Source organism: Eptesicus fuscus, chromosome 10 (genome assembly GCF_027574615.1).
Source record: "Eptesicus fuscus isolate TK198812 chromosome 10, DD_ASM_mEF_20220401, whole genome shotgun sequence".
In the NCBI taxonomy this organism is placed as follows: Eukaryota; Metazoa; Chordata; class Mammalia; order Chiroptera; family Vespertilionidae; genus Eptesicus; species Eptesicus fuscus.
Genome location: NC_072482.1, coordinates 79,875,705 through 79,893,047, shown reverse-complemented (window position 1 = coordinate 79,893,047; position 17,343 = coordinate 79,875,705). Strand labels below are relative to the sequence as shown.

Here is a 17,343-nt window from a genome sequence, read left to right as displayed (position 1 = left end):
TTGTTTATTATTCTTTTATTCTGAAGGACTTTATAGAGGTAGGAAATAACAACAAAGGCAGAGAATGAAAGATAAGCGGCTTAAACTCAAACTTCACCCATATGATTTGGCTGAGACAATTAAAATGGACATCACTCATGATTTCTAGGTCATGTCATATGTAGTGACAGTCAAATTTGCACAGATCTTGCTTGGGGTGATATAAAATGCATGGATTTCTGCCCTTGTAAAGTTTTTAGGAGATGTACAAAGTCTAATAGAACTTAGAACACTCAAAATTAGGATTCACTCATAATCTTTTATCTTGGAATATGTTTTTTCTCACTGCAGTTTACATGCAGGTTGGTAAAGAAGAAAAAGAGCAGGGGAGTCATCCCTCCAGCATTTGTTAGTTATAATAAAGCGGTAACTTGTTGAAAGACAGTGAAGACCAAAAAGTGGAACTCTAAGATGATGATCCAGTCTTCAGATTGAGTTGAGAGTCAAGTTAAATGATGAAAATAAGGTACATCTTTATACACTGTTCTTTTTTCCATTCAAGAAATTGTAGAGTGAGCAACATTTTCCAAAAATGCTGTTATAACTAAGATGGGCCTGGATAAATGAGTTTAAGAATAATCATGAATCTGTACTCCTGCTCAAGAAAATGTGTCTACATTGTGGGGGGAGGGGGGAGGGAGGACAGGGAGAGGCACAGACCCAATTAAAGAGTTTTCTTTCTTATCCCAAAGTAAAGAAAATAAATTATAATTTAACTAAGGGGAGAAAAATCAGGGGGTGACAACTGAAGACAGAGGTAGATTCTCTGGGTAAAAAGGAGAAAGAAAATTAAGGACAAGTCTATGCACCAGTGTAAGCACAATGGCACACTCAGAGAAGTTGGAAACTCACAGATTTAGTCCCTTGAACTCATCTTTACATTCAACCCATCCCTTAGTGTTCCATATCTAGATCTATAGCATTTTTATTCTATCTAGGTCATTTTCTCCCTTCAGACACTCTTCTGTTATTATCACTTAAGGTATTATTTTTTATTTCTACTTTATGATATTGAAAAAAGACCTAGGACCAGAGGAAAAATCTAGGACACTTAATGGGATTTATGCTATTATTCAAATCATTTCCACCTGTCAGCTTTATTGTAGTATGCAAAATTCAATAAAAACAAATGAAGCCAATAAAAAGAGTACCTAATGATATCGTTAACAGACTCAGCATGTGGTAAAGTACTACAGATAAATAAAATTGTTTCATTTTTACTGGTTAACAAATGCTTTCTAGCAACCAAGTAAATTATAAGACAATTATGAGCTCAAAGCAACACAACTCTATTTAGTAAACTTAATTACACAGCTACGGAAGATATTCCCAATAAGAAAATGTTCCATGAACTGCATAAATGGTTAACTAGACATCCCTTTCAGAGGTTAAAAAAAAAAAGATCAAAAAAGGTAGGTGGAAAGATGATTTTCATATTTGTTCAACTTCATGAGTCTTATGCTGGGAGTTCCTAGACCATTAGCAGAGTTAACAGAATTTGATTATATTATATCTCCACCTTCCCCATGGAAATTTAGAATATATGCTCCATAGAAATTTAAAACAACATTTCTATAATCCACAGACCCCAAGAGAATTCAAATAAACCAAACAAGTTATTTTGATGATTTAAAGTAAAATATGAATTATATTTAATACCGCCATCTGGCATATAGTTTCACTATGTATTTGTAGAAAGGAAGAAGGTAAAATCATCCTAATGGTGACAACTGGCTAAACATTGTTTAATGCATTGCTTCATAGTTAAGAAATCAGAGATAAGGCTGTGGGTTCATTCAACAGAAGTGTTAACCCAGCTCTGTTCAGAAAACAAGGTTAATACTCCATTCAAACATATTGCTTGATAAAGCAAACTTTTGGTCAGAAATTTTCCTTCTCATCTCTGAATTTCCAAAGCACTTTGTATTTTTATTATATCACTTACTATGTTTTTGATATTACGGTTCTAACACAAGAGTGTCACTTCCTTATGAGTGGGAATCCTATCATAATAATGTTGTATCTTCTGTTGTCCTAAGTGTGGCAATGTACACAACGTTCACCCTCAATAAAGTTTATGAAATAAATACATCTCATCAAATACACAGTAGCTCTTGAATTTCTCTGCAATCTTTCATAATTTTTTCCTCTAAAATAATGTGTTGTACAATGGGTTTTGCATAAATGTTACTGACATTGGAAAATGTAGATATTTTAAAAACAAAAGTAAATCAAACAATAAAGTTAGATCACCTAACAAAATGACTTTAAAATCCTTTAATGAAAGGAACTTGCTTGATTATTAGGAATGACAAGATTTGCCAGGAATTTCATATGGCCTGTTTTTGATGGAAAAATGAGTGAGGCATGCTGTAGAGAAGATGACAGCCAGCATACTGTAAAAATTTTTCTAAGCATGTTTTCATAGTCTCTCTGCCCCTAGTCTTTCCTTAGCTCAAACTCACCCATCCTCCACAGAAATGGGGTGATCTTTTATGCAGGCGAATCTAGTAATGTTGATCTGTTTCTCAAAAACAAGAGAACCTGGACATGTCAGACCTGGCCACCTCCCACCTTCAGCCTCGGTCCTACTACAGCTCAGAGACAGCCTCATCTGGGTTCAGAACCCCCAAGTCAGCAGCCATGCTTACTACTGGGCTAACCATGTGGATTCTTCTGATTTTAATTTATTTTGTATTCTTTTCTGCCTTAAAAACACCCTGCTAATTTTTAAGATGCAGCTTAAAAGGCATCCTTTCCTGGCCACAGCTTATCTAAACACTCCCTGAAAGAACAGCTTCTTCCTCTAGATTTCTGTCACTTTGCATTTTACTCTTTGTTGATAGGTCTGGCCCTGGTGATTACTAGCGGCCTAAGTGCAAGGCATTGCTTGTATAACTTTGAAGACCTAGTACTTTAGCCCAGTGCTGTTATCAGAGGAAGAAACCAATAAATGCTTTGACTAAATAAATAAATTCTTTCAAACTGAAATATTCTTGATAGAGTCTGAAAAACAAAATTGAGCTATTACTCACAAAAACAAAAATCTAAAAAAGAATTTTACGTTTAGATTTTATGAAAATTAAAGAACTGTTTTCCATTACGTTTCTTATAGCTTTTTGATGGTTATTTTTAATTTTAAAATAATAGCATTGCCTTTTTAACTTCTTGCTCAAAACCAATAAAGAAGCCACATGAAGACCATATATAAGAAATTAATACACTTAAGCTAGTTTTTAAATAAGTATTGGTATAAGCCTTCAATATAAAACACAGAGATGTCAGCTTTACACTGGAAACCAAACCAATTCTTACAAAAGTTGTTTATTTTGTTTTAACCCCATGGCTGAGTTTCAATGATACCTAGTCTTTGTGATTGATAACTATCTTGGACCAGAGTAAAAATCAATATATAGTTCCATTTTGCTGATGAAGTTGTAGCCATAAGGCCAAAATTCAATTCCTCACCTAGTGGTTTCTGGTCTATGACTGAGTTTTGTTTCGTTTCCCTTCCATTTTGAACTTAGGAGAGGAAAAAAAATGCATTTTTAGTAAATGTTTACGTGTAAAATAAGACACTCTCCTTTTGACTGCTTCATAGATTTACATGTTTCACTGAAAATTGCCAAGAGCATCAAACCTCAATATAAGGGCAGAAAGTAGTTTTCCCAACTGTATAAATATATCACATCCTGGACAACCTGAACTCCTGACCTTCCCCGTGAGGGAGATGCTGCTCAAATGTCAGTTAATCATAGCACAGCACCACAATGGGTTACCCAGAAGGAGAAGGCAATTTAAAAGAGCAATTTTAACATGCAATTGCCAAAGCATGCGATGCAGACTATTTCGGAGGATGGCATATTTTATTGCCATTTAATAAGAGAAAGAGAAACTGTATTTCCTTAGCTTCAATACCAGATGGTATACCCAGGGGAAACAGACAGACTCTCTCTCTCTCTCTCTCTCTCTCTCTCTCTCTCTCTCTCTCTCACACACACACACGCACACGCACACGCACACGCACACGCACACGCACACGCACAAGCATACTTTCTTTGGTTGTTTAATGGAGTTCTTGAATTATTTCCCATTTAAGACAACTTCACATTTATACCTTCTTTAAAATTTGTAAAATGCCTGAAGAAGCACTATGTGAATACCATGGGTCGGGCTGTAAGCTCAGAGTGAAATAATCAAACCCACAGGTGCACAGAGAGCAGGAGGCAAGCATAGGTGGCTATAGCCACCAGAGACTGAATCACCACCTGGCCTACCCTGAGAGACCCTGAAGCAGGTCATTTCACTCACCAAAGGATTTTCATGTGCTTTAGAAAGAAAACAAAAAAGAAAAGCATCGGCAACTAGGTAGGACATTTTCAGATACGGATACATCGAAACATTTTTTAACACTTCTTTGACCGTTTAAAATACTTGAGTTTTAAGCACATTAATAAATTGTGCTTGCAATAAAAGTGAAGTTAAGGACATCAAACTATGTTTTTCAGGGAATAAGTTAACCATGCAGGTATGATTTATAAAAATGTATGTCCCTCCCAGATTTGTGTGTTGTACTTTCATTTATTCATGAAAGAGAAAAGAAACCACCTATAGTAGGGGGAGTGGGAAAAAATTCAGGCTCATCAAGGAAAAGCCCCTTTTCAGAACATGGGTTTGAGCCAACGCTGCCGAGTTGTCTAATAGGAAACAAATCTTGTTTTGTTTTTCCTGAGTCTCACTTCCACGGGCTACAAAATTGAATAATAATATATGTAATTCACAGGATTGGTCTGAAAATAAGATATCATGATAAATCAACTTCATATGCTAATCATAAAGCAGTAATAATCAATACTTAAGTATGAAAAATCTACATCAATGTGTTAAAATACAAAATTTCCTCATTGACACACATATATAAAACCATTTAATTAACTTGCTATACAATTATTTATAGACATATTTCTGCCAAGAAAATAAATACATTATTGCCAGAAATAAAATTTCATTGGCTTAAATACATTAAAATGGAAAACTTAACATAGTAAATTATAATTAATGTACTTTTCGATTGGTATTTAATAGCAAAATATTCTCCCTCTGTGCTACACCAAAATAAAATAAGAATGTTTCAGAGGCAGAAAATAATCATCACATACTCGTTATTTACAATAAATTCATGTGAAATTGGTATCAGAAACAAACACAGCAAAGATTTTATACTTATTACTAGAGGCCCAATGCAAGAAATCGTGCAAGAGTAGGCTTCGCAGCCGCCCTCACAGCCCTGGCTTCATCGGGAAGGTATCCAAACTGTCATTCTGCTGTTCGGCCATTCAGTCGATTTGCATATTATGCTTTTATTATTATAGATTAGTGGTGGTCTAATACGTAGGGTGTATCAATATAGTCAACATTTATTCAATCATCTGATATTAATGGTAAAACACTACAACTACACTCTGGAATTCTCCCAGCACTGATTAAAATGAATGAGTTACAGAACCAGTCTTCAGAGCTTGCACAAGTTAGTACAATTAGATGGAAACTGATCCAAAGGCTATGCTTGGGGTTTCGGAGGAATCATTTCCCCAGATTAGGAAGAATTTCATATTTTTTGCTTTTCAAAAGGTTGTTTTAATTCTGAAGTAATGCATGTTCTTAAAAAACACACACATCTTAACTAATAATGATTATAAGAGCAATGATAATGGCTACATTTTACTTAACACTCCCTACGTGCCAGCCTTTGTGGTAAGGGCTTGCATGCATGAAAACACAACCATTTTAGGAAGAATTTTTAAGCTTTTGAAATCTGCCCTAAATATCAGATAATAGCATAGTTAGTATAAGTTGTGTTCTATTTTCTTGTTATAGGACACCAGGCTGTCCTGGTAAGTCTGAGGGATCTTATATTTGGAGAAAAGGATATGGATCTTGAAGAAGGCAAGTAGATGGACATTGTAACAATGACTCTGTGTTTAGATATTTAATGTTTATCAGTTATAATCAACTTCTGCTTTTCAAAAACTGTTTAAGAGTTAATACAATATATGCTTTCATAAGCTTTCCCTCCTTTTCTAACAATTGAGCAAGATTAGTAGACAATCCTTGTAAAATAGTAACCCCAAGTTCTTTCAAATCTATAATGTAGGTAAATATCTAGTCTATAAGCACTTCTTACTATAAAAATCTGTATCAAACACAACTTATGAGGACATTAATAAATTAACAAACATGAGACTAAGACTTAACACATGTGAAAGATAGTTTTAAAAACAAATAAACTCTCTCTGAAATGAAAGCTAAGAGTGAGCCTGATACCACTGTATGCTACAGAGCCCACAAATTAAATATTCTTCAAATAAAGAATTAGGAAAAAATATATATAGTTACAAAATGTCAAGACATTTTTACACTTGAAAACAGTTATGAGTGCATGTTATTTTCACTCTATCCCTTCCCACACAGGTAAGATTAATCTTAAAATAAAAATACCTCAAAACACTTTTCTAGTCACTATCTTTATTCCATTTCAATACGCATTTTAATTTCAGTTCAACACGGATTCTGAACATAAGCATTCAATGAGGATAAATCAGTGCTCATTAACATGCTGGCATCCACTTAATTACAGAAGACCTAGCTTTAAAACAAAATCCCATTTACTGGCAATCTCCATTGGCCCTCACATCAATAACCAATATCAAATAACTAGGGTACGGTGCATGAAATTCGTGCATGGGGATGGGGGGGTTCCCTCAGCCCAGCCTGCACCCTCTCCAATCGGGGACCTCTTGGGGGATGTCTGACCACTGGCTTAGGCCCGATCCCCAGCAGTCGGACATCCCTCTTGCAATCTGGGACTGCTGGCTTCTAACCGCTCTCCTGCCTGACTGCCTGATCACTCCTAACTGCCTCTTCCTGCCTGCCTGATTGTCCCTAACTGCCCTCCCCTGCCAGCCTGATCGCCTCCAACTGCCCTCCCCTGCCAGCCTGACTGCCCTCCCCTGCTGGCCTAATCACCCCTAACTGCCTCTGCCTCAGTCCTCACCACCATGGCTTTGTTTGGAAGGAAGTCGGACGTCCAGAAGATGGCCAGTTGACCCGGTCTAATTAGCATATTACCCTTTTAGTAGTATAGATAGATTATATAGGATAGGATTAATTAAATGTGGGGGGAGCCTTTTTCAGCAGGAGGTGATGCTCTGGGCAGACAAAAACACATAATCCCTATATCTGGACTGATAGTCAGCCATATGCACTATACTACCAAACCGGTCATGAAAAAATTGAACTGCTTTCTTACATCTTATACCAAACAGCTTTTGCCCTTAAAACCCCTCCTCAGCCCCCACCTTAGGTTCTGCCTTTGCAGTTCACCCAGATTAGGTTCTGATTGGTCGGTTTCTATGCCAGTCAGCGTCTCCAAACCTATCTTTGGGCCTGATCAAAGAGGCAGGGCTGATCAGCAGCCCCTGAGGAGGCCCGGAGAGAAACAGAGATGTGGCTGCTGGCGAAGCTGGGAGAGAAAGAGAGAGGCAAGGGCGGATCAACAGCTGCCACGGAGGCTACGGATCAGACCCTGCCTCTCTCTCTGCAGGCCTCTCTCTGGGCCTGATCCACAGCCTCCTTGGCAGTCAGTGCTGGGTCACCACAGCAACCCAGCACTGACTTCTGGTGTTAGGTCAAGCCTTGGAAGTTATGGACCCTGGCTCTTTATATATATAGATTTCCAAGTTAAACAAAAATTACATTATTATTAGCAATACATTATGTGATATTGTTAATTGTCTACTTTGATGAAAATAAAAAAAATAATAAGGCAAATGTGATATTTAAAAGAGAAGTTTGGGCACAGGAAGTCAAGAGGCAGACTCCTGGAATAGCAAAATTACCACTATGATTCTAATTTGTATATAGCTATAAAAATTAAATGTAGAAAAAATGTAATTTTTATGTGAAAATGTGTAGGTTCCTTTGTAAAATGAACCTCATTGTTCATTGTTTTCCATTGGCATGGAATATTAACTTCGAGAGATAGAATGAGCTACTTCTCATCTTCAAAAGTGTGTCCTCTTTAATTATTCCTCTGACTAGTTGAGGTTGTGGAGTGAACATGTCTCTCCCTTAGAAAGTTCATCTACTACAATAAGAACGATGTGTCACAGTTCCTAGAATGAAAGGACACAGCAGTACAGATATTCTGTAGAGCAAGATATCAGTATTCTTGGTGGATAGCCCCAAAATATTGCAAATGCTAAACAGATGTTCAAGAAACAAAAGACACTGTATGGACATTTGCGGTTTCATAGATCCTCACAGTCTTCTTTTTCCATTTTCAGAATCTAGATCATCAAATTTTCAACACACATAGATTCATGCACTAACTCTGCAGGTGTTTCAACATAATGCTTGATAGAATAAAACATGTCTTTCAACTAAATTATGTTCAATAACAAAATAAAGAGTGCAATAAAAAATATAATCTAATAACTAAGACGATTAAATTTTTCAGTGGCTTTTAATAAATAGCTAACAATTTCTTCCACTATAACAGCATGGTAGAATAAGGAACTATGATTTATGTTATATATTACTTTTTATTCTTTCTTTGTGTTTTCTCCATATGCTATTATTTTCACCACTGTTTCAGGCATAGGGAGTGTATTCTGCAGCTGTTTACTTAATCCTCAACAAGTGAATTTTCTGAATAGAAGGGCTGGCCACTGAGACTTGGTTCAGAGTAACATTTCTTATATTATCAGATATTCCTCTGCAATGGTTGAGGAAGCCAATTTCCACACCATAGGAGGGTAGTTAGCATGCGCTTGCATTGCCAAGGTTTGCTCTCAGTACTTTCACCTGTGTCTGGGGGAGATTTGGGGGTGAATATAAGCAAACTGAGCAAAATTACCATACAAGAAAAGATTATGGTTACAAAATAATACTGAATAATGTAGAGAAAGACTCCCACTGCTCCTAAATCAGTCAAATTATCACGGAACCAAGGCTACAATTTACCAAATTCACTGAAACTCTTCGAATAGTGTGATTATATCATGTACCAAATAATTAGAACTTTCCATATTGTATGTATATTATATGTTTTATGCAAGATGCTGTCACTAGCCAGAGCGGCCTGCTATCAGTCTTACCTGCACATTTGGTTCTGGTGATCAGCGGAGGTCCTGGGAGCCCCGTCCCACCTTCACCAGGTCTGGTAAGTAGAACTCGGATCTCATATTCAGTGTCTGGATCCAAATGCCATAACTTATAGGTTGGAGCGTTGACTGCGTGGGTTTCTGTCCAGGAACCTGATGTCATCCTGTACTCCACTTCCTTCAGGATAATGGGACCATCGCCAATGATGGAGTTGGCATTTAGCTGGATCAGCAAATATGTAGGCCCAACACCAAGCAGCTGGGGAGGAGCAATGGGTCTTGGCGGTTCTAGGAGAGATGAATGTGTAATGTAATTAGTAAAAATCCAAAAGACTATAATACATACAAATATACAAATGGCTCTCAAAGCCTAAAGGCTTAATAAATTATTTATTTATTATAATAATGTATATGTTTATAAATACATTTAAAAAACCTAATGCATGAGTGGTCCCGCAACTGTACTTTTAAAGAGCAAATACTTTCACAGATGGGATATGATGCATTAGGACAAGTTTCCTCTTATTAAAATCATGCCTCTCCAGGCAATAAACTTATAAAAGGACAGTAAACAAGTGAAATAAAGAAAAAAATATTTAGAAATGGCCAGTTCTGATTAGCTACTAACAGAGTGATCTTTGACCTTCTTGAGGTCCTTAAGACCATTACAAATCTTCAAATTAATGAATACTTTTCTCACTCATTATTTCATTCATGAAAAATGGCTGTGTGGTGTGTGTTTTCTTGCTCTGGTTTTTACTTCTGATGAAATAAGGAGGAAGGCACAGCAAAGCAGAAATCAGAAGCTAATCCATGTACTGACTCATTTCCACATCCCCACCTTAAAGTGTAATGAACTAAAATTTACACTAAGGCAAAATCACAAATCATTACAGATCACTGGCCTTTGGGAGTAGCATGGATTAAGGCAATGCATCAAATATTAAACTCAAATGTCAAAGGTACACTTCAATTTAATTTTGGATAGCTTAGATATTTTGCCTGAAACATCAGGAAACATTATTTCAATGTCTGAACTTTCAGAAATGGTGAATGATGAATTAGAACACTTTTTCCTCATGTAACAACAATGTAGCTGAAATTTGATACTGGACTTTATGAGGGCCTTCCCAAAGCTACCTCTGTCCATGCTATGTCATGAAGACATTCTAACTACTACTTTGTGATCAAGAACACTTCCAAAAGCCAAAAAGCTTTAAAGAAAAGTATTAATCTAAATAAAGTTGCAACTGCCTTAAAATTGCATTAAAGGTTTTCTTTTAAGACTGAAAGCCAATCTAGAATACCTCTGGAACTCTCTTGACTCAATACGAGACAAGCAGCTAAAGAGAAAAATTGGAAACATATCTGAACAGATATTTCTCCAAAGAAGATGGACATGACCAATAAGCACAAGAAAAGGTGCTCCACATCATTAGACCCAACGATGGGTAAAAGGAAAAAGCCAACAATAACGAGTGTTGGCGAGGACATGGAAGAGATGGGTGAGGCTGAAATGGTGCAGTTGCTGTAGAAAGCAAACAGCTCCTTTAAGTGAAACCTAGGGTTACCTCACATCGCACTAATTGCTCTCTTCAGTGTCTATCGAGGAAAAAAGGAACATTATATCCACAATAACATCAATGAATATCCATAGTATTTTTTGCAATAAAAACAACAAAAATGCCCAATATTTAGAACTGTTGGATAAACATAAGGTAGGACATCCACACAATGGAACGTGGCTCAGTCATAAAAAGAAATGATATTCTGACATGACTTGCAAATCTATGTAGAAAGTAGATGGTGGCTGCCAGGAGCTGGGCAATGAGGGAATGGAGAGTGACTGCTAATGTGCACAGGGTTTCTTTTTAGAGTGATGAGCATGTTCTAAAATTGACTGTGGTGATGGCTGCACAACTTTAAAAATACTAGAAACCACCAAATATCTAAATACACTAGAAATCACTATAAATGGATTAATTTTATGGTGTGAAATTTCTCTCAATAAAGCTGCTAAAAATATTGCTAAAAAAGAAAAAGCAAATCATATAGGAGAGATAGTAAATGCAACTGTGCAATATGCTCCCCATAGGGGTAAATTGGAGAAGATACATATAGAGGAAAGTTAAGGACAGTGTCTTTCAAACTGGACTTTCTATTTTAATGAAAATGCATGTTTGGAATCAGATACAATGCAAAAAGCCTATAAGCAGGTTTTACTTTCTGATACAGATTGAGATGAAGTAAGCATTTTCAGTTGTAGCCCTTAAACCTTAATTGTATAAAAATACAGTTTCCACCTTATGTACACCTAAGTTACAAACATCCTTAACATAAGGGATAAGACTAGCTGGCCTAGATCTCTACATAGGCTAGTGTTTTTCAATATTTTTCCCTGCAAAATATATGATATATATTTATTCAGTAACTACTAATTGCTAAGATGTTTTTCACATTGAGCATTCACATAATAAGGCCAGGGAGACAGAGTAACAATAAATCAACAAATTCATTATTTTATTATTTTTTCAAGTTAATTATTAAAAATTAAGAGTTATGTAGAAAACAAACAGATGCTGTCATAAAGAATAACAGATTAGAGAGAGGGAGGGAGCATTTAGTAACAGCAATTTTTTTTTAAAAAAATCCAAAATCCATTGAAGAATATTGATTTATTCCCATAATTAATTATGAACATTATGGCAATGCTTTCAAACTAGTTATTGATAGTACCATATGAATTTGTCTTTCACACTGATCACGTTTAAAGTGAAAACAAAACTTTCATCAAATAACATAGGTGCTATATAAACTGTTTGTGTTTAGAGTTATTTTTATTGAAAAAGTAGTTATTAATACCTGATTTATAAATTTTAACTATAAAATCTGTACATTATTGTTTGAAAAATTTTTCAACAATATACGCAAACTTGGCCTGGCCAGTGTTGCTCAGTGGTTGAGTGTTGACCTATGAACCAGGAGGTCATGGTTCAATTCCAGGTCAGGACACATGCCCAGGTTGAAGGCTTTATCCCCAGTATGAGGTGTGCAGGAGGCAGCCGATCAATGAGTCTCTCTCACCATTGATGTTTCTATCTCTGTCTCCCTCTACCTTCCTCTCTGAAATCAATTTAAAAAATATTCAAAATTGTGCAGAGGGTGAACGATTTCCAATTTCACAACTGACTTCATTTGAGAAGTTACAAAAGGAAAGGATTAAATAAAACAAAAAATGCTTCAAATTTTTAATTTTTTATCACCTGAAGTAGCATAGAGCTAGACATTTCATATAATGAAATTTTACCAGTCTAGCATCATTCAATTTTTTAATATACAAAAGTTTTGGTAGACAGAAAGAAAAAGTTAACATATTTTCTAAAGTTTACATTAAATTTAAGCTGAATAGAGACATACACATAACATAAAAAAATGCAAAGGTATTTCCAGACTATCTAAATGTTGTACATATTGTAAGCAGTCTGCATTTTACAAGAAAACTGAGTTTCCTCATATGTGCAATGCTTGTTTTCATTCCACATTGCTCAGATACCAATTAACTTAAGTAGGAAATGATGCTAAATTCATAGCTTACTGGGGTTCTACCCCAGAGCAGCAATGCCTCACTCACATTACAGCTGAACAACAACATGAAGAGCTCTGGTATTTAGCATGATGAAATGATTTGTCCAATTAATTATAAATAAAAAACTAGGTTCATCTATAAGTTTATGGGTATTCTGAACTGACCTAATGACTATATATTGAATGTTAAATCTCACCAATCAAATCTCTGCACAGCATCGTCATGGAAAATGAAAAACAAGAGACCAGCATAAGAGGGCAGGGAGAGGAGAAAGGAGGAAAAGCTACAACAAAACATTACAAAGAAGAGAAAAATTAAAGAGTAATATTTCTTCTAACATATCTATCTTTTAAAAAAAATGATATGTAAAAGAACACAAAGCTTAAAGTCAGGAGATCTAGTTTCAAAAAATGCATATACACATAGCTGGGTAAACCTGAATATGTTATTTAACTTCTTGGCATTATAATTTCTTCCTTGGTAAACTATGCATTGTTTTAAGAATTTTAAAAGACTCCCTATTTCTAAATACATCAAGAAACCCTATATTGAATGCAAATATATATATTTTTGTTTTTGCCAGAGTGCATAAATATTAAAACCAAAAGTTAATATTCAACATGAGTGTTTTTTTGTATATGAAGAAATGAGTTTTACATAATGAAGTTCTTGGCCTGAAGTAGGGCAACAATTCACTCTGATCAGTTTTACATCTCATTTGTTATGGTCAAGCCAACACAAGGGGCAGCCCAGTAATCACAGCAGTAACTTCGTATTTGGAAATATGGCAATATTCAGAGAGGCTTAGAAGTATATACCTTGATTAACAGCATGATTATAAGAAGTGAAACCTAGCATTAATGAGATTAATATATCACTACATATTAAATTTTTTATGTTGAAGGTAAAAAGTAGCTCATATTAGCATATGTATTTTGGTTTGCGGCCCTTGAGAAAAGAAGGCTTATTTATAAAATATCTATTCATTTCAATAAATTATGCATGAATTTTAAACAGTTAGCAAATGAACATGTAATTGTTCTGCAGCAATATTAATATTCTTCATAACTAATACACTACCAACCCCAGAGGTGTGGTGCGAATAAATCCCAAATGTACACTAGGTATCAACTGAAGCATGCAGTACCCCAAATACAAGATAAACCATGCTGATGTTACTTATTAACTTCCAATTAATGACTTCTATTCATTATTCTAGGGCTAAACAGTATAAAATCGCAATTATACATTTAAATTAGTTATTTGTTTTTTATTTCACATGGTTTTAAAAAGTGTATTGAAGTCACAGATCATTATGAAAGTATATTCTTACCCAATTATTACCATTACAAATGCTATTTTACACATATGTGTCACATATCAAAATGCAGCTCATTACTAAAATGCAAAAGAGAAACAGAAGCCACAAAGCCAGAGAAAAGTCAGTTAACACAGTAAATATCAAGGACAATGACACTTCTACAATCATCTTACCAAATAAATAAACTAAATACCTCTCAATCCGATCTCCTTCCAAATTGTTTCATCTACTTGTCAAAGAGGACTTAACAAAAACTCTCTTCAGATGAACTCTCCCACTATAGAGCAGGCAATAATATTGCATTTATCTCTTAGGAATGCTTTAACATTTGCAAATCTGGTTCCTTATAAACAAAGGAAATTTATTCCTTTAAGATTCTGGGCTCCAAAAGTTCAAAATCAGTATCACTGGGTTGAAGTCAAGATGGCAGCAGGCCATACTTTCTCCAAAGACTCCAGAGTTTGAGAATTAACTCCTTGCCTCTTCCAATGTCTGCAGGTTGCTGCTGTTCCTTACTCTGTTGCCAAATCACTTTAATCTCTCATTGCTCACACTGCCTTCTCCTCTTCTCAAATTTCCCTCTGCCTCTCACTTATAATGACACTCGTGATTGCATGTGCACATATAGATAATCCAAGATACTCTCCCTTCTCAGACCATTTTTCCAGATGAAGTGATAGTCATGGATTCCAGGGATTAGGGCCTGATATTGTTGGGGCCATTTTTCAGCCTATCTTAGATCGGGACTAGGCTATCATCCTCCCCCTGAAAAACATCTCACACCCACCTTTTCTTCAGTGAGCAGTAAGCTTGTGAGTGGAGAAAAACATACACAAAAAAAAACCTCACCTAGGAAGGTTTCCCAGTTAGGTTCAGAGCAATAGAAATGATAAAAGAGCTAACAATGTATGATTCTACATTGTCTTTGGGAGCGGGGAGGTGAAAAATAGATGATGAAAATTATTAATCACAATGGCTACAGGAGTCAATGCTCTCTTACCACAACTAAATTGCTACCAAAAAACAAAAAAACAAAAACAAAACAAACAAGCAAAACAATATTAGACTATTTGTCTTAGAGATAGATATTTTCTTGCTTGCTATCATCTGTGTACTTAAATAAATGGGTCCCTTCAAAATCGATGTTACTCTATTTCGTCATCACTCTCTTCATTAAAATTTTCATCCAGTTCCAGGTAAAAAAGAAAATGTATTAGTTCATGTTTCATGTTGTTTAATTTTCTTGTCACCTTTTAAATGGGGAGTTGCCATTAGAGACTGAGAGAAGGCAGGATGGCATCAGTGTACCAAATAATTCAAGTGTTTACGTATCAGCTTCCCTATGATATTTGTAAATGATTTTAAATTATGCCTCAAAAGGAGAATGATAAAAGCTAAAGGTACTCAAGTCTTTCAAGAAATTGAAAATAATAACACTGAGGAATAGGAAGATGGTCTTTCCTCCCATAAGAAATAGAAAGCAGGTTATAGATAATTACAAGCACTTTCTGTAGGCATTTAATATCATATACTGTATAAAACAACATAATTTGTTACATTTTCCCTTATGCTAAAACATAAAGTGCACATTTTATTTTTATTTTTTAAAATATATTTTTATTGATTTCAGAGAGGAAGGAGAGGGAGAGAGAGATAGAAACATCAATGATGAGATAGACTCATTGATCGGCTGCCTCCTCCACACCCCACACTGGGGATGGAGCCCGCCACCCGGGCATGTGCCCTGACTGGGGATTGAACAGTGACCTCCTGGTTCATGGGTTGGTGGTCATCATCAACTGAGCCACACTGGCCGGGCTAAAGTACATACTTTAAAACTTTTAAATTTATTTAACAAGGTTTCTCCTGCACCCACATTTTATGAACTTTGTAACACAGATATATTTTTGAGAAGAGTAATAGTTCTTTCGTGATTTTCTCTCAGTTATTTTTCTGATACTTCAGATTTCCAGTCCTATCAAATTCCCCAGGCAGTCAAGTACCTCTCCATTCAGTCTTCTGGCTACCATCTCATAATTCTTCCTCATATCAATAATGTGCTCTGTAAATTTCATAAATTATCTTTCAGATCAATTAGTATTTTAATTGTTTACACACTTGTACAATAATATTTTAAGTAAAGACTATTTTTTAATTTAACATAGTAACATCTCTTTTTAAATCCAATAATACAATTGATAGATAGCCTTTTAAATCATGTCATTCAGGTGGCTCATTAGCTTGAACTGGTCAAATAAAGTTAATGCTAAGACATTAAGAAATCTGGATAGTGTCCAACCTGAGGCTCCTATGCCAGCACCTAGACCAAGTATCAATAATCAATAATAATAAAAAATTATTATTGTTACCTATTATCACATCCATAAAAATTAGATGGCTGTCAGAATACAGTTATGGTAGACTGTGGAATGAGTGTATACTGTACTCCACTGCTCATAATTATGTCACACACATGCAAAACCTCTGAGAAATATGAAATGAGCATGTATGATTTCACAGCTGTAAGTGGGTACAAAAAGTTTAAGTAAAAAAATAATTACAATTGAATAACAAACCCCTCACGTTATACATATTACATGGTTGTTTATACTATGTATTTTTATCATTGTGAATTATATCCAGCCAAACAATAGATCCTTCACTCCCAGGCATTCTCCACTGGGGACAGTTGCTCTGATGATCCAGGAGTGCGACTGGCTCTGAGCGGGCTGGGGACAGGATAACTAAAGGCCATGGAATGCACAGGTTATCTCACACAATGAAACATTCTCCACTCTGAACCACCAACAGGTTCCCCTGGAGAAACAGCACAACGATATTAAAGAGAATTGCCCCTCAGTAACCCAAGGCTTCTGGCTACCTAACATTAAATCACTTACATTTCCATTTCTCAAAAGAGCATTGGGACAGAATTTTGAGGAAGAGAATGATCACTTATTCACACAAGCTGACCATGACTAATGAGGCATAAATGGCATTTGTGTATACAGCTTGCTCATAGGCAAGTGAATTGATAATGTTTTGGGAAAGAAATCTATTAATATATATCAAGAAATAACAGTGTGTCCACAAACCGAACTAATCCCACTTCTAGGAATATATTATATGAAGATGATTTAGATATTTATTTAGAAGAGCAAAAAAATTAATGAATGGAAATATTCAAAAATAGGAAAGTGGCGAAACAAATTATAATATATCTACTCAATAGA

General features: G+C 35.5%; 1 protein-coding gene across 2 annotated transcripts in view; it reads right to left on the bottom strand.

The window, feature by feature from the left end:
• The window catches only part of PTPRK (protein tyrosine phosphatase receptor type K), a 477,611-nt gene that overhangs the window by 165,670 nt on the left and 294,598 nt on the right, over positions 1 to 17,343 (bottom strand). For both annotated transcript variants that reach the window (XM_008138467.3, XM_008138476.3), the window contains exon 7: positions 9,198 to 9,491. In XM_008138467.3, the coding sequence (XP_008136689.1) occupies positions 9,198 to 9,491 (294 nt within the window). The remainder of the gene's footprint in view (positions 1 to 9,197; positions 9,492 to 17,343) is intronic.